Genomic DNA, 12334 nt, shown 5'->3' on the forward strand with positions numbered 1-12334 from the left:
GCTTTTGTATTAACTTAGCAGTTTTCACTAAGTTTTATCTAGGTATATCTCTTTGTGTTTATCTCTTTGTATATCTCTGGGTTTCTTGAACTTGTTGTTTTCATCCAATTTGACAAGTTTCTGTTACCAATTACTTTCTGAACTATTGTTGGTTAAAAACTATACCATTTGTTTTATTCACTTTTTTAAAAACTATACATTTTAGTTAATAGATGATAGCAATTCTGGGTTTTGTTTTATTTTTGTTTGTTAGTTTACTTATTGAGGGCTGTTTATTTTTTAGTAACTGGCCTGTACTTTGTGAAGTGAGTCTAGTCTCCTTTGACACACAGCTGCTGATGTCTCTGCTAAGTTTTTTAATTCTTATTTTTTAGGCTGGCTTCCTTAGGAATCTTTCCTGTGTCTGCATAACTTAATTGTTAACTAATGATATGGGCAGAGGTGGTAGAGGCTCCCACTTTTTGCTGATTGGTTTATGGATAGCTTTTAGAATACATTCAAAGTTGGAGCCAGTTTTCAGACTTTCCTTGGCTTCATTTTTATTTTTTTAAGATTTTATTTTTAAGTAATCTCTTACACCCAGCATGAGCTCAGACTCACAACCCTGAGATCAGGAGTCACACGTTCCACTGACTGAGCCAGCCAGGTGTCCTGCCTTCTTCACTTTATGCCAAGCTTCCTCCAGTCTCCCTAACAGGTATATAGCTTTCTGTTTAGCCAGAGTTGTATGGTAAGCTTATCATAGACTTTCTGTGGTTTCTTCATTTACATGATCTTTCTGTTAATTTTCTGACTAGTCAGGCACTCACCTTAACCAGGACTTCAACTGCAGACCCCAATTTGAAATTTTCCTTATTCATTACCAACCAAGTCTATCACTTTTATCCACCAAAGCCATGGATTTTCACCTCCCCACCCTGAAATGAGTCTACCCTTTTTGCCAACAAAGTTGTTGGGTTTTTCTTGCTAGTTTCATGTTGGCAGAACTGCCAGTCTCATTATTCAAGCTGGCAGTGGGTGGTTGGCAGCAACCTCAGGCAGGGCACAGCATCTTACTGTTTTTACCTGTAACTTTAGCATTTATTCTAGAATGAACACTTCTCAATTTGCAGGCTGTCTTTGCTTAGTTTCCAGTGCTCTGAAATGGTTCTTTTTGATAGATTTGTCCAGCTTTTACTTGATATATGTGCATGGGAATTGCCAACCCCTTAGTGCCTCTATAAAATCTGTACTTCTTTTTTTTTTTTTTTTTTTTTTTTGCAGGTGAATTTCACATTTACCTGTCAAGCTCCCTAAGAAGTACTCTTGGTATTTTGATTAGATCTACATTGACTGTATAAGTTAATTTTCACAATATGAATATATTTACATTATTGAGATTTCCCTCCGGGAACATGGCATTTATCTCCATTTATTTGGACTTACCCCTCAGTAAAATCATTGTTATTTATTTATTTATTTGAGAGTGTGTGCAAGCAAGGAGGTAGGGGCTGAGGGAGAGGAAGAGAGAGAATCTTAAGCAGGCTCCATGCCCCATGTGGCTCAATCTCACAACCCTGAGATTATGACCTGAGCCTAAATCAAGAGTTGGACGCTTAACCAACTGAGCTACTCAGGAGCACCCTCAGAAAAACTAACATACAGCTAGGACTTACTCATATTTTGTTAAGTTTTTTCTTGACATTTAAAAAATTTGTTATCAGTTGCTAATGAAATTATTTTTCCATTTTATTTTTCTAATTGTTTATTGCCAGTTTGTAGGAAGGTAAGTTTTTATGAGTTCATGTAAGTTGATCTTGTATATGACTACTTTGCTGAACTTACTTTTCTAATAGTTCTAATAGTTTGTCAGTTATTTTGGCTCTTTTGGGTAATAAACTATGTTATTTGCAAATAATGACAATTTTATTTCCTTCTAATCTATATTTATATTTTATATTTATTTTAAAAATCTATTAAAACATAATACTTTAATACATATAAAATTTTATATTTATTTAAAAATTCTATTGTATAGGTTATGATCTCTAGGAAAGTAGCAAAATAGTAGGTATACTGGATATAATGACTTTGCTAGAAATATTTTCAATTCTTCACTATGAAGTATGACATTATAAGAGTCATTTTATTAAGCTAAAAGTTTTCTTTTGTTCCTAGTATCAACTGCTGTTTTGGCATGTACTAAGATCACATTGTTTTCCTCTTTTGATTTCCTAATATCACAAATAAGAAATGTGCTATTTTATCAAGATGCATTATAATTTTAATTCCCTCACTTCAATTTGCTAATATTTTATGATTTTTGCATATAATTCATAATATGTATTGGCTTATAAAGAATAATGCCTTAATAAACCAGACATTCATTCCAAATTAAGTATAGATTTCCCCTTCTTCAGGAATTTGGTTTAGGACCTGTTCATTATCCCCCTGTTATTTATATTTGCTGTCTATATTAAATTAATACTCCATACTAAATGGCATATTTTTATTTTTAATAGTACAAAGCACTTAAAATTCAGTTTCTTCGTGTGATGATTGTTTTTTTTTTTTTTTTACCTTTCTGAGCTTTCCTGTTACTATACAGTCCTCCTTTAAGTGCTATGTTTCCCATATTATGGGAAGTTCTTTTAAATAAAAGAACTTCAAGAATTTTTAGCATTTGTCTGTCTTTCATATATTTAGTCTCCCCTTTCCTTTTATTATAAGGAATTTTGTAGTATTCTTGTTTTTCTCTTCATTCTAGTCTCTCACCTATTCTATGAAGCCTTTTTTGATCCCTCCTCTTTCCCATTACCTCCTGAAGAGTTAGACTTTTTTTGTTTCTTATAAAACTTATTATAAATTAAGTTATACATGTATGTATATATATAGTTCTCTCAATTACCTCACCTTTGGTGTAATACCATAATTTTCCTGTTCCTTTTGTTATAAGGACAGTCTCCTCTTTGGTAATTAAGACTTAGTCTTACACATTTTTAAAAACTTCTCAAAATTCACTCCACTTATAGGGGTTATGAGGGATTGAGGGTGTTCTGACTCCACATACTTTTCCTTTCTTCCATGTGTTGAGGCAGAGAGGAAGCAGGAGAAAAGGCAAACCCATCATTAAACTGGGTGAAGTTTTCATCTTCTCCTTTTAGGTTGTGGCTGCCTCTGGCTCACACTGACTGGTCATCATGCCCTGTTGTTAGGCATTTAAAGGCTGGCTCATTGCCACATGTAAGATTCTTCCTGGCCTAACCTACTGGCAGCTCACTGACAAGTCTTTGAACTTAGAACATGTAAAAATTATTATCTTTGGTGCTTCGTTTAGGCCTAATATGCAATTCTGGGACTATAGGAAACTCCTGTTCAGTAATATGTGAAATTTATTTTAAAGTCAGTGTTCCACAGTCCAATAGGAAAATAACAAACAGTCTTCCAGAGGAGGGTATTAGGTCACTAAAGAACACTTCTTTAGTGCAGTTTCATACCTATGTTTATTCTGTATCCTGAAATAATTCAGCCTCTAGGAAACTTCATCCCAACATGTTATTCTAGAGCTGTGCCAAAGGTACTATTTAAATGTAAATTAATTTAAATTTACATTAATGAAACTTGATAAAATAAAAATGTAGTTTTTCAGTCACATCAGCCATATTTTAAGTGCTTAATAGCCATGTGTGGCAAGTGGCTTCTGTATCAAATAGCACAACATTACCATCATTGAGAAAATATCTGTTAGCCACTGCTTCTCTAGAGGACAGGGATGAGAATTTTTGTTTTCTAGAGGATAGAGGTGAGAATATTTGTGTTACCACAGGAAAGTCAGACACATAGAATCAATTATATACACCAACCAGTTACTCTTTCACAGATTTTCTTTCCTTGCCCATATGAAGGAAGTCTGTGAAAGGGAGAAAAGTTAGCACACTCCTGTACAATGTACTGCTTTCAAATTCATCTGATAGTTAGCTTTTCTTGTGGAAACTTCAAGTAATTGTTACTGCAAATGTAGTTGGCAGCAGCATTCGAAGTTCAAAGATTTCCACCCACCATAGACAAACCCCCTAGTTTATCCTTCCCATTTCCTTTCTTACTATTCCCTCATTCCTTCAGGGAAGGTTGGCACAACTTCAGTCCCAAGACAAGGGGAGACTGGCATAAGTAGAAAGGCAAATGTGTGTGTGTGCGTGCATGCATGCATGTGTGCGTGTGTGTGTGTGTGTGTGTGTGTGTGTGAATTTTGGGAGAAGTGAGTTGATTTTTAGAAAAATAATTTTTTTTTACCAAAACCTTAGATATCATTTAACTGAGTGCCTGCCCCCATTTTACATGTGATAAACTGAGGCTAGAGAATATTGCTCAAAATTTTATCAATAGTTAATGGTAAATCTGGAACTAAAAAACTAAAACCTTTATTCCATGACATTCCATGACATCATTTATCGTTCCCATTTTAATTTTTAATTCACTATTCTACTGCTGCATATACAATGACAAGAGTTTAGAGGTAAGACTAATTAATTATAATGAATTTATTATTTTTAAAGTGTTGCTTTTTGTATATTTTAAGGTTTTGATAATTGTAATTTTTCAGATTGAAGAAGAAGAGAGGAAAAAAATAGAAGATATGAAAGAAAAGGAACGAATAAAAGCAACTAAAGAATTGGAAGACTGGAAAGAATGTCAAAGAAAAGCTGAAGAACAAAAAAGAATTCAGAGAGAAGAGAAATTTTGTGAACAAGGAAAGAAAATTGAAGAAGAGAGAAACAAATTAAAACATAAGAGCCTTACTAAAATTTCGGCATCTAGAAATCTTGCCACAAAAGGTATGATTACTTTAATATTTTCTGGGAAAGTGAGTCTATTTGAAGTAGACATATCCCTTTTCTTTGTAATCTATTTACAATATTAGGTCATTATTTTAGTATACTGAGAACAAGTACTACCATATAGAGGCTAAGGTGAAGGATTTATTTCTTCCTTTAGGAAATAGTGACATTTTCAAAATACAATGAGCAAGGATTCAGTGTTGTTTTTGCTTGCGTGCTTCATTTTGAAATGTATGCTGGTGTGGTTAAATAAGTGTTTAACTCAGATCCAAAAAGACTATTTGTAGACTAGAAATGCCAGGGGCATTCATTTATTTCTTTAGAGAAAAGAAACTAGGAATTTCATTAAAGACTTTTTCCTCACATGACTCAGGAACATGAGTACTATTGCACAAACTTAGTTGTAAGCAAATAGGGGCTCATCACATTTGATCCTGATGTGTTCAGAAATAAGATAAAAGAACATATTTATTTATTGATAGCTAAGAGTTTGATTTTATATGATTTTAGAATATTAAACTTTGTTTCAGGTATATTTAGTAGTGGAACATTTTGTAATAAAATCACTTATATAATAATAATAATTAATTAACATTTATTGGGTGATCTCCCTATGCCAGGTGACTTTATTGGTATACCACCCAGTCCTTACAACAACACTTTGGAATAAGTGCTGCTGTTCTTATTTTAAAGGAAACAGATATTCAGAAAAGGTAAACAACTACCCAATAAGTAAACCTGTGGGATTTGAACCCACATCTATCTGGATCTAAACCTATGCTCTAGGCTACATGTCTTTACTACTTTAAGTAAGATCTAGTGTGTTGAAAAGTCAATAAATGAACCTATGAGTTAGGAACCATGATAATCCCCATTTTCCAGGTGAGGAAAGGCACAGAGAGTCTTACCAGCCGAAGGTAATAGTGCTAACAAATGGCAGTCAGAATTTGGACTCAAGTGATCAGGCTTTAGAGTAGGTGACAACTGCTATGTTATATTGCTACACGGCTAAGACAGGCAGATTAGCCATGTACATTATTTAATTCATAACATATTTTAGCAGGGTCTGTCTGTATTATATGGAGATATTTTCACTCACAAATGTGTTAGGGAAAAAGTACTCAACGTGTATAATCCTGGTTTGGAAAACTATTACCTTCTAAGGCATCCCAAAGCCTTACAGTAACTTTCAAGAGTGATTCAGTTTGTGCTTGATCAAAATATTACTAGTGATGAAAAAGGAAAACCTCAGAAGTTTTAATTACCAATCCCATAATATAAGGCACATCCCACTAATTTTATCTCTTAACGTAAAGCTAGAAGTCTTAGCTATGACACAATTACTTTGCAGGCATAGGACTTAAAATGTGGTATGAACTCCATACTCTTCTGGACTTAGAACTGAAATATTGAGTGGTGTCATTTTGATGAAAACTGCTTAGTCATTTATATTAAGATGATTTTATAAGCAAAACATTTCAATAAGATTTTATGTGGTTTTAAAAATTATCTTAGATGTTTGGAATTTGGGTTATTGTACTCCTGTTCTTTGACACATCAGCAAGTAAGACTCATAATTTGTAATATGAGTATATATAATATATATTAGATAAGCCACTTTTATATACACTATTATAATACAACAGACAAGCCACTATTTTTTTAAAGATTCTATTTATTTATTCATGAGAGACAGAGAGAGGCAGAGACATAGGCAGAGGGAAAAGCAGGCTCCCCATGAGGAGCCCAATGTGGGACTCAGTCCTAGGACCCTGGGATCATGCCCTGAGCCCAAGGCAGATGCTCAACCACTGAGCCATGCAGGTGTTCCCAAAGCCACTTTTAATATACAGAATACAAATGGTATGGCAGGTGCTGCAGATTTCCTATTGAAAAGATATTCTCCCTTTCTTTTTTACCAGCTGAATCATGGTTTGAGGGAGAGGGCAGAAGAAATGTGTTCAGTTAAAAACCTTGTCTCTTGGAAATTTAAATAGCAATTGGATATTTGTAGTAATGAAAGAATAATTACATTTTTCCCTTTAGATGTGATAATGTAATTGTAGTTAGATTTAGAAAGTTCTTATCTCATAGAGATACCAACTGAAATATTTATGGATGAAAAATATATGATGTCTGAGATTTGCTTCAGAATAATATAGTAGGTGAAAATAGATAGAAGTAAAGATGAAATAATATTGGCCAGGAGTTGATAACTGAAGTGAGGTCACAAATGCATGACGGTTAATTATTCTATTCTGTCTACTTTTGTATCTGTTTGAAATTTTTTGTTATAAAAAGGAAAAAATAGATCCCTGGGTGGCTCAGTGGTTTAGCGCCTGCCTTTGGCCCAGGGCGTGATCCTGGAGTCCCGGGATCAAGTCCCATGTCGGGCTCCTTGCATGGAGCCTGCTTCTCCCTCTGCCTGTGTCTCTGCCTCTCTCTCTCTGTCTCTCATGAATAAATGAATTTAAAAAATCTTTAAAAAAATAAAAAATAAGGAACAAAGCACATCAAATTATTTTTACAAAATAATTTTAAATTAGTAAAACAAAACAAAGCAAAGCAAAACTCATTTCCCCAGACTCTCTTGTAACTAGAGATAGTCCAGTGACAAATTCTGACTGATAAAATACAAGAAGAAATCTGCTAAAGATTTATAGAAAAGTATTAATACTTTCTGCTTGTTTCCCCTTTCCTTTTCCTACCTAAGATGAAGGTCTATGCCAGAAAGTTCAATAGCTATTTTAAAACCACAAAGAGGTGGGGATCCCTGGGTGGGACAGCGGTTTGGCGCCTGCCTTTGGCCCAGGACACGATCCTGGAGACCCGGGATTGAATCCCACATTGGGCTCCCGGTGCATGGAGCCTGCTTCTCCCTCTGCCTGTGTCTCTGCCTCTCTCTCTCTCTCTCTGTGTGTGTGTGTGTGTGTGACTATCATAAAAAATAAAAAAAAAAAAAAAAGATTGTTAAAAAAAAAACACAGAGGCAAGCCAGACACTAAGAATGATGGAATAGGAAGAAGGAGCTTGGGACATTAATGACATTGCAAAGCTGGTACCTCTGCACTGAATTATCTTCTTTTAAGCTTCTTAAGTGAGAAGATAAACCCATCCTTGATTGAACAACTATAGTCATGTTTTCTCTTCATGTAGCCTAGAGAACTTTTGACTGATAGAAATGGATAATGGAATGCAAGGTTGGTTTAGCATTTGAAAATCATTCAATGTAATTACCTATATTAATAGAGTAAAGGAAAAACATATGGTCATTTCACTATTGCAGAAAGTTATTTGATAAAACCAAACACCCATTTATGAAAAAAATTTCTCAACAAATTAGGAATAGAAAGGTATTCTTACTTTGATGAGGTCCTTCTACCAAAAAAATGTATGGTAAGTTTCATATTTATTGGTGAATTAATGAATGCTTTGCCTTGCCCTGTAGGTTCAGGACCTAGGCAAGCATGTCCACTTTTACTGTTTCTCTTCAACATTATACTGAAGGTCCTAACCTTTACATTAAGACAAGAAGAAGAAATGAGAGCATAAAAGTTAGACAGGAAGAAGTAAAACTGTATTTGTAGGTGACATGATTGTGTATTTGAAAATCCTTAAGAAATTGAAGAATGACTGCCAGAATTAATAACTGAATTTACCAAGATCTCAGGATATAAGATTATAAAAGTCACTTAAAATATTATCTATCAGCAGTAAACAACTGGAAAATTAAATTGTAATTTATTTATAATAGCACTAAAAGAGAAAATACATAGGAATAAATTTAACAAAAGAAGTGTAAGATCACATCACTGAAAACTGTAGAAAAATTGCTGAGAGATATTTCAAAAGTCCTAAATAGATGTAGTGATAGAGCATGTTCCTGAATTGGAAACTCATTGTTTCTGTATTGGAATATTCCATATTCAAAACATATTGTTAGGATGTCGGTTCTTCTTAAATTTATCTATAGATGTAATGCAATTCCATTAGAATCCTGGTAAGCTTTTTGTAGAAATTGACAAGTTGATTCTAAAATTTCTATGGAATGTGAATGACCTAGGATAGCCAAAGGGATTTTTAAAAATAAGAGCAAAGATGTAGGACTCACACTACCTGATTTGAAGACTTAGCATCAAGCTACAGTAATCAGTACAAGGTGGAATTGTTGAAAGGACAAACATAAAGAGACCAGAAATACAGAGACCAGAAATACAGAGACCAGAAATGGATCTACACATGTATGGTTCAATGGTTCAATGACTTTAATAAAAGGCAATTCAATGGGGGAAAGGAAGGTCTGGGACAGATGGGAATATCTTTATGGAAACAAATGAAGGTATGCTCTTGCCTCACTGTGTACATAATAGATACATAAGAAGACAAATAATCCAATAAACAAGTGGACCAAAGATTTGAATGGATTTGTCACAGAGGATGATATGACAGCCAATAGACACATGAGTATATATGTTCAACATCATTTGTTAGTAGGGAAATGCAAAGTGGAACTACAGTGAGATACAGTATGTAGTGTGTATGCACTAAAATGATTAAAATGGAAAACTAAAGACCATCAACACAAGTGTTGTTGAGGATATGCTGCAACTAGATCTCTTGTACACTGATGGTAGAAATGTAAAATGGTACAACTACTTTGGAAGAGTGGTTGGTTCTTTCTTTAAAAGTTAAGTATACACTTATCATGTAACTCAGTCATTTCCTGTCTTCAGTATTTACACAAGAGAGATGTATCAACCTGAAGACTTATATTCAAATATTTGTGGCAACTTTATCCACAATGGTGAATAACTAGAAATGATGTTCATCACCAGTTGAGTGATAAACAAATTCTCATATATTCATAAAGTAAAATATTACTCTGCAATAAAAGAGACCAAAACAGTCCATACTGCATGAAATTCTAGAAAATACCAGCCACTTTATAATGACTGAGAGCACATCTGTGATTATCTGGGGCCAGAGATAAAAGGAAGGGATGAACTTCAAGTGGCTATAGGGGACTCTTAGAAGTGATAGAAAATTTCTGTCCTGGTTATGATTTCATAGGTGCAAACATCTGTCAGAACTCATTGAATTAATACACTTTAAAATGAGTACAGTTTATTTTTTTTTTAAAGATTTATTTGAGAACAAGAGGGAGCATGTTTGCACATGTGCATAGGAGAACTGGGGGAGGAGCAGAAGGAGAGGGAGAGAATCTCAGGCAGACTCCCAGCTGAGCTTGGAGCCCATGACCTGAGTGGAAACCAAGAGTTGGATGTCTAACCAACTAAGCCACCAGGCACCCCGAGTACATTTTATTGTACATGAATTATTTCTTTGTAAAATTGAATAAATTTTATTGGGAATACTTTTAGGCAGAAAAGTATCAAATGTACATGATTTCCTCAAGTTCTTGTTATTCCACACTGTGCTTAAGGTCAGCCATCGTGAAGCCTCCTTTGACATTCCTGGCCCTTGTACTATTGTGTTTATTTATAGGAGACTGGGAAAGAGGAATCACTGAGCTTCTAAGTAATTAACTACAGGGGCTGCCTTATCTTGTTAGAAAGAGTTCAGTTACTGGTATCAGACTGCTCTTCTGTTGAAGTAGTTTTGACTTGCTTGCTAAGCAATTAAAGCATTGTAAAGGGAGAGGTGAGACTTTAGGCCCTGTAAATCTGTCATTTTTCAGTTTGGAAGAACCAGGAACCCCTAAAGGTAAGGGCAAATGTAATTTTTTGGGGAAAAAAAGGATTAGTTTAAAATGTGTAAATACTGGGGGTTTACTTTCTGCATAGTTGAAGACTGAATGAGATTCTGCTCTGAAAATACAGAAATCAAGTGCAAAGTCTGCATTGTAAAAATATAAATACCAGTTGAAGGGATCCCTTCCTGCACTCCTCTCTCCTTACATGCACAAATGCTTGCACAAAGCCCAGTACACCTGGGATGCAGATTCTAGAATTCTTCTATAGGGAAGCTAATGAGTGTAGGATGAAAAAATTCTCACATTTGTAATGGACCAGCTGGTTCACCCTGCTGAAACTTACTAGTAAACATATTTTAGAGTCATGTACACAGAACTTCCAGTCAGAATGTTTATACTTTATTTCTAATAGGAAGCAATAGACAAGATACAGAAAAATGCAACTTGGAACAACTGAGTAATGCAGGGAACAAAAGAAAACTTAATTATAACTAATGTTTCATAGAGAGGAAAACAAATTTTATTTTATTTTATTTTATTTTAAAGATTTTATTTATTTATTCATGATAGTCACAGAGAGAGAGAGAGAGAGACAGAGAGAGAGAGAGAGGCAGAGGGAGAAGCAGGCTCCATGCAGGGAGCCTGACGCGGGATTCGATCCTGGGTCTCCAGGATCGCGCCCTGGGCCAAAGGCAGGCGCTAAACCGCTGCGCCACCCAGGGATCCCTGCGCCACCCAGGGATCCCTTAATCATTAAATAAGAACAAGAGGCCTCTATATATGATTTCAGATATAGATATCTTTCCAAACAGCTTTTTTTTAATTTTGTCAGGTTTTGGATTACAGAGTAAATCATTGATAAGACTGTAAATCACTGATCACTACTATAAATCACTGATAAGACTTTCTATGCTTACTTTTTAAACTGAACTGTATATTTGAAACTTTGTCATATTTTTATGAAGCATTTTATGTGTTTATAGCATTTTATCCAGAAATTGTAAGTTTTTAAAACTTTAACCTATGCTAAAAACAGCTAATTTCTTTTTATGTTTTATTGCTTGTCTTATTTTACAGTAAGAGTTTGGAAGTTCAGATAATTTTGTTTTTAATGTAACTGGTGGTCACTTTAATGTTTCTTCATGCACATTTAAAAATGTTTATTTTAGCAAAATTAATAAGAAAATAATTTTTAATTATGGAAAATAGTGCTACTCCCTTCATGTTCTGTATCCTAGTAATCATTAATATAATAATCTAAAGTTATATACTTCATTTTTTTTCTTCTGTTTTCCTTCCGTTATACTAACATTTAAGGATCTTATTCACAACATTTTTAGTGTTCTCCACTGTGGAGAAAACCAGTCCTTTTAATTTTTACTCTTAAATTCCCTATTCTTGGGTTCTTAATTTCATTTCTTCATGTTCTGGAACATTCCTTTGATTAATTTACTTGAAAAGATGGTGAGGTAGTATATTTACTTAGTTCTTATGTATCTAGGAGTGTCTTTTGTCTTTATAAGTAAGCAATTTACTTCGATATAAAATTCTTGGGACATTGTATTAGGTAGGTTAAAGCTAATTGTTATAAGGAGATCCAAAATTACAGATCAAATAAAACAGAATTTAGTTCTCCATAATCTAATACTTATTATGTAACAGTGATCCATGTTGGCCTGAGAGATGACTTTGTTCTATAAGGCCATCCAGGCTAGTGGCCATCTCTGTCATCGCATCATTTGGCTTTTATCTCTTGATCCTTACATTTTGTTGTCTCAGATTTGGTATATAATCACACCTAATC

The 12334-nt window shown here is 34.3% G+C and overlaps 1 protein-coding gene across 2 annotated transcripts in view; it reads left to right on the top strand.

Annotated features, from left to right (window-relative positions):
- Window positions 1-12334, top strand: part of DNAAF4 (dynein axonemal assembly factor 4) — a 66582-nt gene that overhangs the window by 19274 nt on the left and 34974 nt on the right. For both annotated transcript variants that reach the window (XM_041738943.1, XM_041738933.1), the window contains exon 4: window positions 4583-4814. In XM_041738943.1, the coding sequence (XP_041594877.1) occupies window positions 4583-4814 (232 nt within the window). The remainder of the gene's footprint in view (window positions 1-4582; window positions 4815-12334) is intronic.

The sequence above is a fragment of the Vulpes lagopus genome, chromosome 2 (genome assembly GCF_018345385.1).
Source record: "Vulpes lagopus strain Blue_001 chromosome 2, ASM1834538v1, whole genome shotgun sequence".
Taxonomy (NCBI): Eukaryota; Metazoa; Chordata; class Mammalia; order Carnivora; family Canidae; genus Vulpes; species Vulpes lagopus.